Here is an 11414-nt window from a genome sequence, read left to right on the forward strand (position 1 = left end):
GGCTAAAGAAACAAGTGAACGAAGTGAACTAATGCAATCAAAAGGCACCACAGAATTAGTGTCTAATTACTAATCGCTTAAAACCGCAGTCTAATATGTCCAGCATCTAATGTGCAGTGTCACAGAATGAGTCTTTTGCTTACATACAAGCCCATACATTGAAGTCATAATTAAGAATTATCTAAGAAAGGTAATGTTCAAGTAAGCAATCTCCAAATTTCCTGAAGTACATGCCCTGTTTTTTTGTTTTTTTTTTTTTAAGTTTTCGATTGGGAAAGAAGGCCTTTAGGGCAACTGTACGTACCTACGTAATACAAAGAAGTCTGGCTACTTTACGACTCTGAATAGAGAGGCAGATTCAAATTGAAACTTCGGATATAATGGGCCTGAAGCCATTTTGAGAAATAAGGGGGAAGGACTGGTAGAACAGAATGACACGTAAATCCCGCCCCGAGGAAGGATTCCGACCCGGGATAACCAGCTCTCCTCACGTCTCTTCCTTGTAGGTGTAATCCTGAAAGGTCCCGAAAGATTAAATGAGAAAGATCGCCCGAATGAGTCGTAAAGCCCGCTTCAGGACTTAACCCTGTCCTTCCTATGCCTTCGGTGGACAGACCTTAATGCTTTCCCAAACTCCTTGCCAGAACCTTCCATACTATTGTTTTACTAAGCGCGCTTTATCCCATGGAAGATGTTCATTCCCTGGAAAAGGTATTGGTAAATGAACTCACTGTAGAAACACGAGAACTGCAGAAACGGGAGAAAGACCTAAAGCTTTTTTTTTTTTTTTTTTTTTTTTTTTTTTTGCGTAGCACGCCTTGGGCTTAGACACCAACCCAGTCCTAGCCATGACCAACGTGGGGAACCGTGAGTTTCTTCACATTTCTGAGCCCGGAAGAGCACTTCTTTCCTCTTCCTCATGTGCGAAAGTAGCGGCCTACTCAGCCGGCGGCCAATTACCGTAAGCTATCGGGCTCCCACCGCGCGGACCTGACTTACCTGCCTGGCTCTCTGCAGCGCATCTTTGAAAGCATCGTTAACCCCTCCACCACCACCGCCGCCGCCTCCACCACCAGCTGAGCCAGAAGAGGGTGGAGGCACTGTTGAATAGTCTGCCATGTCCACAGTACAGGGGCCGCTACCGCTTCTTCGGAGAGACCTACTCTCAGCCAACTGCTAAGAAAGGAAGAAAATGGCGGCCGTCGAGGCTGTATCACATTCTTGTGCGACCATCGTGCCGTAAAGAGGCGGGGATTGAAAAAGAAAATCTCGCGATGTTTTGAAGTAACGAGCTGGTGTAGGGGTGGAGCGAAAACACACACACACACACACACACACACACACACACAGTTATCGCGAGAGTCATATTGAAGCTTTCGCGAGAATGGGATTTGTTTTGGCGCCTCCTCTCCGCGCGCTCTCGGTTTGCGCCTGTGTGGTTGGTTGCACTTCTTTGGTGATGGTGGTTGGTTAATACTGGCGTGGCCACTGCACGATTATTTAAAAGCTTGAAGTAAAGAAGTAGTAGTTTTTTATCGGTCGCCAGCCCAGGGAGGTAGTTTGGGTGAATTTTCCGCTGAGTTACTCGGGTCTTCTTAGCGAAGGGTGTGACGTCGGCGGGTGTAACGGCGACGCAACAGCTTCTCGTGAGCGCTGCAACCGAGGGCACTTAGGGGAAGCGCGACCAAGACCACGCGCGGTGCTGCTACCGAAAACGTCCACACGGCCTAGGGGGACCTCGGCTTGATTTTCAGGGTAGTAAGGTGCCCCTGTATTTTACTTACAGAATGACAGATGTGTGTTGTTTTTTTTTTAATCAGAAGTGGGAGTGTATTCAGGCGGGGGGCCTCCTAGCTAATTGTCGAACTGATTTCGATGTTAAGTGTGGATGAGGCTGTAACAGTACGACTTCCCTTTTTAAATTTTTTTTAAAATGTGAGTGTTCCTAAAATCCAGTGTTAACTAAGAAGCCTATTATAATTGGGTGTGTCCATTGTCAATTAATGAGGTCCTTGTACTTGGTCTTGACTTTGTGGCTGATTAGAAAGTTCCTCGGCCCCAGCCTGTGAGATTCAACTGTAGTGATCTGAAATGCCCTCCCTTGACTAGGTCATTTTTTGTATTTTCTCAAACCATTTCAGTTGGCAAGTATTTTCAGATGCGGAGCTGCTCGTGAGTGGTAATGTAATTGTAGCAGTTCCCGAATCACTAGGATGATTTAGAAGTGATCACAGTGACTTTCCTTCCCCCAATTCTTACCTTTCATATAACAAGGAATGAGTTAAAGTGAACTTTTCCAACTTTGGCTTTGTGTGATGTGAACTGCGACTAAAATAGTACTTTACCTACTGCTGCCTTTAGAATCCTTCAGACTACCTGGTAACTGGAATTAATGTGTCCACCTACTCAAATAAGCCAGTTAATTAGATGTATGCACTAGTTGCAAGTGAGCCATCGTTTCCTCTCAGCTTTTCCTACTATCTGACCATTTATAGCTTTATCTTGATTGTTACTTATGGCCATCCCTTTAGATTTAGGAGGACTTTGTATTTGGGAAAGAATAAATTGAACTAGAGATTTAAGCATAAAAAGCAAGTATAGCAGGGTTGGGTGGTAATATGAAATGGAAATTTTTCATTTGTATTTTGAGAAATTCTCTCCAACAAATGGTTATCAGTAACTTACACTGTTAGTACTGGTTAGTACCAATCAGTATTATTATCATACCAATCAGTATGGTGTTAACCATAGAGTAACATAATTTACTTGTAATTTAATTCATTATACCATAACTTTAGTTGTCTGTAAATAAATACCTACATTTCTAGGTTTTATTTATTTATTTTTTTATTCCAGATTCTCCTGGAAATGTGAGTATTGTAAGATGGGAACTGATTGGAATCAGTCTCTATCAGGATTTCCCAAGCTTAACATTGTTGACAGCTTTTGCCAGATACAGTACATTGTAGTTTGTTTAGCGGCATCCTTGATCATTACCCATAGATTCCAGTTAACATACCTTCAGCAGTTGTGACAACCAAAAATGTCAACAGACATTTCAGCTATCCCCTGACAGGCAAAATCATCCCCCATTGATAAGTGCTGGTTGGCTTTGATTTCTATCCCTGTCTCCCCATCTGTCAGGAAGATCCATCATATTTCCAACGTTTATTCCAAATTCCACTCCTTTTGCCTCATTGTGCCCAAGTTGATATCCCTCATTCCTGGACTACTACAGTAGCCTGCTAGTTGTGTTGTCTCCCCCCACCACCCCTTATGTCTACAATTAGCTTTTTTAAATTATGAAATTTTAGTTTTACATATGTATATGGCTTCAAAAGTAACCCATGCATTTGCTCTCCAGGAATATTCTCCATGGAGTAATAAATAGGCCATTGCTTATGAAGCTCAAGGGTACCTTACCTGATGGTATTACAGTACTTTGTATAGCAGCTTGGATAATTAAAAAAAAAAAGGTCCTCACTTACATCTTTCTATTTGCACTTGAAATCCTGTTTCCTGGAGTTGTTGAAGGAGTCCATATAATCAGAACATTGTCTATAAACACTCCTCCCTAATTCCACTTTAAGCTGTTTGGGCACTTCTTCTCCAAGATCTTTCCTGCCTCTGGGATTTTATCCTTGCTGTTTACCCTATTTGGAGAAGTAGGGGAATAGACCTTCATACAGTTATGTATTATCAATCAAGCCTCAGTACAGTTCATCTACATAGACTCTTGGGTAGTAGTACTATTTGGCGATTACTTTCTTCTATTTATAGCATTTATCTAAAATTCTGTTGTTTCCCATGGAGGTGTAAATTGAAAAGCAGGTACCTTATCTCTCTCTGTTATTGACCAGTCCCTAACATTGTCCGAGCATTCTAGGTAGATGTTGGGTGAATGTATTTTGTAAAAAATACATTTTGTCATCTTGCACAAATGACTTTGGATTTGGATTTTTTTATCTACATAATCATAATCTGCTTTAATGTTTTCCAAAGAGTTTATGCTTGAACTCTTCACACCATAAAGTGCTATGTAAATAGAAATTGGTATTAATAGACATTAATAGCCTCAAGTATTTCATGACCAGGAAAGGATAATCCATGCTATTCCCCTTATAATTTTGTTGGATTAAACAGTTACGTTGAAATTTTAGTTTTGGCAAAAACCAGCATTCTGCTACAGTGAATGATTGTGGGAAAGCTGTTAACAGTGACTTTTATTAGGCTCCGTGTAAGTTCTGAATCAACACAAATCTTTTCAAAGCCATTGTGCACTTTTCTAGTTATTCTAGATAATTTCACTATAACTGATTAACTCAGACCCTTGTCTAAATTTATTCTCCTTTACAATGTAAATCTTGAAAGTTGATGTGGCTAATAAAAATTGGTCCATTGTGGGCCCTCCCTGGTGGCTCAGCAGGTTAAAGCACTGCACTGAGAAGCTAAAAGCCACTTCCGCATGAGTTCTATTCCCACCTACCCCGGAGGTGACCACGTGGCGTGTCAGACCTCTCCTGACCCGCCCGCTGCTCCCCTCAGCAGTGTACTTCGTTGATCAGCCTGTTCTGCTCCCCAACCTGTCTCTGGTGAAGCCTCTCACTGCCCCTGCACCTCTGGCCTGTACCCCAGTTCTGTATGTACAAATAAATAAATCTTAAAAAAAAAAAAATTGGTCCATTGTGCTTTGAGAGACTGGCTGAACAGAGATTGGCTGAACAACAGGAATTATTTTTGATAGCTTCAAGTAGAGAAATTGTTACTTTAGATTTCATTTGCAGGATGAAACAAAATGTGTTTTTGTGCTTATGGGAGCATTTAGGCTGTTAATTAACAAAATAAAAATAGTAAAGATAGGTCCCTCCCTGGTAGGTAACAAGTTAAGCTAGCCTCAGCTGCTTTACCATCATTTCTATCTCCAGCCAGGAAAGCTCAGCAGACCTCTCCTTTCCGGCTGCTCCCCTCAGCAGTGTACTTCATCAATCTGCCTCTCTGCTCCCCACTGTGTCTCTGGTGAATCCTCTCACCTCCCCTGCACCTCCTGCTTGTATCCTAGTTCTGTATGCATAAATAAATAAATCTTAAAAAAAAAAATAGTAAAGATATAGTAAAAGCTGGTCTGGCAAATGTACTGAAACAAAAGTTCTTCATTTTATCTTTTGCTTTACTGGTTACCACATATTGAGTGATTATTTCTTAGTCAGCTTTTCACTACTGGATTTGATAAATCTGTTAAATATTAACAGGTTGACTATTGGTGAAAAACAGAACAGGTATTTTTGAAGTGCAGAGTTATATGTTCTTTACCTTTACAAACATCACCTACCTCCACACACAACTATTTGTCAGGAACATACTTTCCACCTCTTCCATTTTACTGTTTAATTCCCTATTTTTCCTGAAAGTCTGCCCAGAAGTCTCAAATTTAGCATTTTTTTTGTTCTATATCATATTTTAATAAGACCATAGTATCATTTATTGTTTATGTGGAATTCCTCCACTAAATTATGATACATAACAGTTATGTTTTTCTGTCTTCAGTGCATAGCACACTAAAACAGCAATAACTAGTAACAGCTAGTGTTATATGTGTACTCAGTTTTACATGTATTTCATCTCACAGTGATTTTATGAGAGGTGCTATTAAAATTCCTATCTTGGTGGAATAACTCGTAGGTTAACTTTAACTTGCCCAGGATCACAGGTTAGTGTTAGGAACAGTGATTTGAACCCAGGCGGTCTGCTTTGGAAGAATGGAAGAATATATTTTTAAAAAATGTTTATAACTTATAGGTTATAGTTCACAACTTAATTTTTCTTACTTGAATTTTTAAGATATTTACATTAGTTTTTACCAAGACTTATGCCAAAAATGTTCATAGGAAGGCAGCTTTTAGTATAAAGTAATATAAATAAGTTACAAAATTTAAAGATTATATTATAAAACATTACAGAATTTTTCTTCCTCCCTCCTCCAACAGTTTTCTGTATTGTTAATTGCATTGTCTGAATTAATAATGTTTTACTAAAGTAATGCTTTATGGTATGTGTGTATGTACATGTATATTTGATGATGATTAATGTTACAATATTTTTCAAAATACATTGTTTGGAGGTTCTTGTGTAGTTCATATCACTAAATAGATTGTAAGCCTTTTCATGGAAAGGATAGAATTAAATTATTTTAAATGAATTAATTTTTCTATTTACCCATGATACTGTTTGTACTATGTAGAATTTCTCTACAAAGTATGAGTAGCCTATCTGCCTCAGAAAGAATTTCAGGAGTTTTTAAATTAGACTTTTCTGAGAATTCGGCGTAAAATTCTTCACAGTTTGATCTTTTAAAACAATTAATGCTTGAGACAAAGTTTCTTTTTAAAACTAAGATTATATTCTCTGCCCTTTAAAGTGCTTGGTAAGTGAAGGTAGGAGGAATGTGGGGTTAGAGGACAGTTTTGCTAAAGTACCATTAAACATGAAAGGGATTTTCAAATCTGGTAAGAAAGGAATATCCTTTATCATACAGAAGGCCTCTTTCAGTAAATATAGAGGGCAGCTAGTTTGTATCCAGTCTAAGCAGGGATATAGAAAATTGAACATCACTATTTAGGGAGAAATACCTAGTGAGTTGCCTAACCCTGCTGGTAACCATTAACACTCCAGCTTCTTATTACTTCAGGGATCTGATGTAATCCCCATAATCTGGGACTCCCAAAAGCATTTTTCTCAACTGGCATTTACTATCCATATCTTGAAAGATTTAAGATAATTCTGTTGTAGGATTTGTAGCATACATCATGGACTATTTGTATATAAGCAAAAGTGTGTGTGTACAAATTTGTCATAATTTACTGTAAAGTATCCTATAAGTTTCCCCAAATGTATTTTTCAATTTGTGTCTGCAGCTACATCTAAGACTCATCATCCATGTTGTTTCAAAACCAAAATGTCTAAAATAAATTACATATTTGCTTATTCCTTTATTTTGTGACCACAAGAATGTCTTTTTTCTTGCTTACCTACAACATATATTTATCAGTTCTCTTCACTGTTTATCTTTTTTATTCAATTTTTAGCCAAATAAAGATTCAGATAAATTATTTTGATGAAACATTACCTAAGTAATAAATATCTTTTTCCAGTGATTTTGTAACTCAGTGGTTGCTTTGGTTACAGCAAGTTTTTTCAAAGTACGAAGGCTGTCTTCAACCCCCACTTATACTCTGACTTAATTGGTCTTTAACTGTATCTGTAAAATCCTCCTATGTTGAATCTTAACGTGCAGCCTAGACTTGAGAACCACTGAGATATTACTGAAATCTACATTTCCTGTCAGACTTTTGCTCATTTTTAATACTTTACACTCTTGTTCTCTAGTTATTATGGGCTTGTAGTCTTAAGAATTCAAGGTTTAGGTACATTTTTATTTTTGAACCCTATTAACTTTTTGTTGATGTAGGCTAGGGTAGTGTTTCCTAAAAGAGGTACCAGCATCTTCTAGGTAACTTTTTAGTAATATGGATATTTTGGCTCCACCTGGACCTGTTGAATGTTTTGGGGATCTACTTTTTTTTTTTTTAATTATATTTTTTATTTTTTTTTTTACATCATTCATTTTGTGCATTTTTCCATCTCATTTGTAATCTTCATGGGCTTCCCACCACCAATTCATCCTTGTGCCATCACCACAATGAAGCTACATTTTTAAAAAATAAGCATTATAATCACGCATGCTCATCAAACTACCCTTTTACACAAAACATGAATAAATGCAGAATTCAATTGATTTTGTTTTCCTAGGGAGATTAGTAAATGTTTTAAATATAGAGATCTTGTCCTCTCTCCCCTCTTGTGTAAAAGGGCAGACCAAGGTTTGGATCTTACACTTTGGATTTCCCAGAATGATATAAGTGCTTTTATGTTGCTAAAAGCTTAATAAATAGCAACTTCAATGTTATGTTCCTGCAAAGGTAGAGGCTAACAAATTGTTGATTATCTGGTTATGAATATTGGCTGATCTCTCAGGGTAGATGGCACTGAAGCGTAGCTTCACTCAAACTATTCTTAAGCTGTGAGACCGAAACATTTCACAATCTTCTATTTCATTTCTTTTAATTTTATGGTGGAGGAAATTGACCAAAAATGCTTTAGTGTTATGTACACAATGACAATGTAGGGTTCAGATTAGATTGCTAACCCAGTGTTCTACATTTCATGAAATAATTTTTCTTCAAAGCTGTAGTGACTGGGTAAAGGTTCAGGGGTAGGTTTTCTGCTTAAGTTTATAAGGAGCCCAATTTCTGCAGAACCAAAATCATCAGCTTGATTTTTGTAATCAAGATATCTGCGTTTACTTCTTGAGATATATTATTAGAAGATCTTTGCCAGCAATATCCTTAAATAAGATAGGTGGATATGACATGTAAAGCTCACTTGATATACAGTTTGTTGTTTTTCAGTGGAACTTAGCTTCTGTGTCTTGACATTTCCATGATTCTATTTATAGCAGTGATCTCTGTGGAATTTGCCTCTGATTCTGTTTGTTCTTTTATGTTGCTTCATATTAGCTGATATTCTTTGTTCTTTTTTTCAAATATGTATTTGAAAGGAGAGTGAAAAGAAATACTTCCAAAGCATCTGAAATTACTATTTTCCTATGACTTACATTGTAACAGCTTATGTAATTGTGCCTTATGATCCAAATACTAATTATGGTAGAATTGCATTTTATGTCTTATTTTTAAAATCATATTAGACCTACAATAAATTCCCTATATTTGGGATACTATAGATTCTTACCAAATTCGCTCCATGAGGCTGTACTTTGTTGTAAGTGAAGATAAAAGAGTTTTTAGTTAAAACCTTTAAAGGGTAAACTGCTTATGGGCAGGGAATATCTTTGAGATTAACATAATACTGACATGTAGTAGGTACTTAATAAACTACCTTTATTCATTCAATTCAGTAGAAGTGTGGGGCATTGTTCTAAGTGCTATGTCTACAGAAAGCAAAATAGACAAATATCCTACCCTCAAGGAGCTTATTGTATATGAAATGTTGAATGAAAAGAATCACTTTGTGGAGATTTCATTTGTTTTCAGGCTGTTAGCTTGTATAAGTCTGAAAATGAATAGTCTCGAGTTCTTTAAGCAATGAAGAGTTAGAATGGGAGGAAATTAATGATCAGATCATTCAACATCTATATCCTAGTCTATATTATCTGAACTAAAATAAGGGCTAGTCATTGCCATTCTGATATTCTTTTTCTTGTGTTGTTTGTAGCCCTGAGTATTGGTCTCAGTTGATTGCCAAGACACAACCAGGAACTTCCTCTCAAGACAGCTAACATTGAGTACTTGACTGCTGGTTCAGAACTCTATATTCAACAAAGTTCTAGTTGTTTACTCATTGTCTATTTATACCAGCATCTGTACTCCACGGGGTACCTTGTCTTAGTCACCACTCTATCCCAAGTTCATAAAATGTGTCCCACATAGTAAATACTAGTAAAGCAATCCCTGACCACTCAAACAGTTTTCTGCCTACTTAATGCCACAGTTTACATCTCTTTTTTTTTTAAGATTTATTTTTATTATGCATACAAGAGCTGGGGTACAGGCCAGAGTTGTAGGGGGTGAGAGGATTCACCAAAGACAGAGTGGGGAGCAGAACAGGAGAATTGACTGAAATACACTGCTGTGGGGAGTAGCAGGCAAGACGAGAGGTTGTTGCGCCATGTGGGTCACTTCCCTTGCCAGGGATGGAACTTGTGCAGCAGTGCCTGCTGAGCTCTTTATAGTGCTGAGATTTAACCACCAGGGGAGCCACCAGGGAGGCCCTTGCAGCTTATGTTAACACACAATGAAAATCTTTAGCTTTTAATGTTTTCTAAAGAGATTTCGTCACTTGAGCTTACTTACTGGTATACCCCATATTTTCTTCTCTTTTGTTACTTCCTTTTTATCTTGTCTATTCTTGGCCTTTGCGAAGAACTTTCAACTCTCATGTTCCTTTATCTTTCAGTTGTGTGTACTAAATTCACAACTTAAATCACTTGAAATAGACTTGGAACTTGATGTTTAATTCATTTGCTACCTAAGTGCCAATTTAACCATGGCGAGGTTTAACCTTTTTTTGTTGTTGTTAATCAGAACTGGGGTACAGGCCAGAGGTATAGGGACTGTGAGAGGATTCACCAGAGAGAGTGGGGCATAGGACAGTTGGACTGAACAAATGCACTGCTGAGGGTAGCAGTGGATGAGAAAGGAGAGGTCTCCAGCATTATATGCGTCATCTCCATGGCTGGGGTCAAACTCGTGCTGCAGAGGCTGCAGATAGCTTCATAATGCTGCACTTTAACCCCTTGAGCCACCAAGGGGACGCCCTCTCTTCCCATTTTAATAATAGTTCTGTTCTCTGTTTGCTGAAGCTGAAAAACCTTTGAGGCATTTTTTCTCATTTCCCACAACTAATTCATCAATAAACCCTTGTCAATAAACGCTACCTATAAAATACTTCTATTGTACTTCATCAGTCAGCTTGTTCTGCTCCCCACTCTTTCTCTGCTGAATCTTTTCACCATCACTGCATCTTTTCACCATCACTGCATCTCTGGTCTGTCCTCCTGTTCTGTATGTACAAATAAATAATAGATAATAATCATTTGTAGGAGGTAAGGTGGGGAGTTTTATACATATGTATACATATGTAGAAGGAAATATCAAATACAAATGCCTGGAGGTGAGGAAATGTCAAGCATCTTTGAGGTGGCGCTGAGAAAGATGGGGTAGAGGTGATAAAGGGGTTGGGTGAAAAAAATACTTCTATTGCCATATCATGGTACAAACCATCAGAATTACTGTAATCTTACTGGTCCTTCATTCATGCTCACCATCTTTCCCTACTCTGTTCTTAACCATAGAAGCCAAAGAGGTCCTTTCATATTTTCACTTTGCAGTGGCATCTCACCCTCCCACAATACAAGTCAAAGTCTATAGTGGCCTACAAGGATCTACATCAGCCACCTATTTTTAATCGGATCACCCAACCCTTTTACCACCTCTACCCCATCTATATATTTATATAATATAGTATAGTATATAATATAGTATAATATAATATAGTAGCTCCTACTACCATCTGATTTTTCACTTGGTACTTTCAAATGTCTTTAAAATAATGGGATGAATTACATTTTTATCCCATTAGAATGGAAAATAATGAGACACGGATTTTTGTTCGTACTATACCCCCAGGATCTAATTTTAAAGATGCATTCCTTGGAATATAAATATCCTTAATAAGAAATTTGAAGAAATGTCCATTCATCATGGTTACAGGGACCTCTTGAGATTTAGTAATCCTTCACCGGTTTCTGATCAATTTCCTTCCAGTTTCCCATAATTGTC

General features: G+C 37.8%; 1 protein-coding gene across 10 annotated transcripts in view; it reads right to left on the reverse strand.

The window, feature by feature from the left end:
- The window catches only part of FUBP1 (far upstream element (FUSE) binding protein 1), a 27714-nt gene extending 26412 nt beyond the window's left edge, over positions 1–1302 (reverse strand). For 3 of the 10 annotated variants that reach the window (XM_012722300.1, XM_012722298.1, XM_012722296.1), the window contains exon 1: positions 1000–1235. In XM_012722300.1, the coding sequence (XP_012577754.1) occupies positions 1000–1119 (120 nt within the window). In that variant the 5' untranslated portion in view covers positions 1120–1235. Of the gene's footprint in view, positions 1–999 lie in introns of all 10 variants that reach the window. The other 7 variants (XM_012722301.1, XM_012722302.1, XM_012722299.1 and 4 more) reach the window with 4 other exon arrangements.
- Between the last annotated feature and the right edge of the window lie 10112 nt (positions 1303–11414).

Source organism: Condylura cristata, unplaced genomic scaffold (assembly GCF_000260355.1).
Source record: "Condylura cristata isolate star-nosed mole 26May11 unplaced genomic scaffold, ConCri1.0 scaffold00008, whole genome shotgun sequence".
NCBI classification, from domain to species: Eukaryota; Metazoa; Chordata; class Mammalia; order Eulipotyphla; family Talpidae; genus Condylura; species Condylura cristata.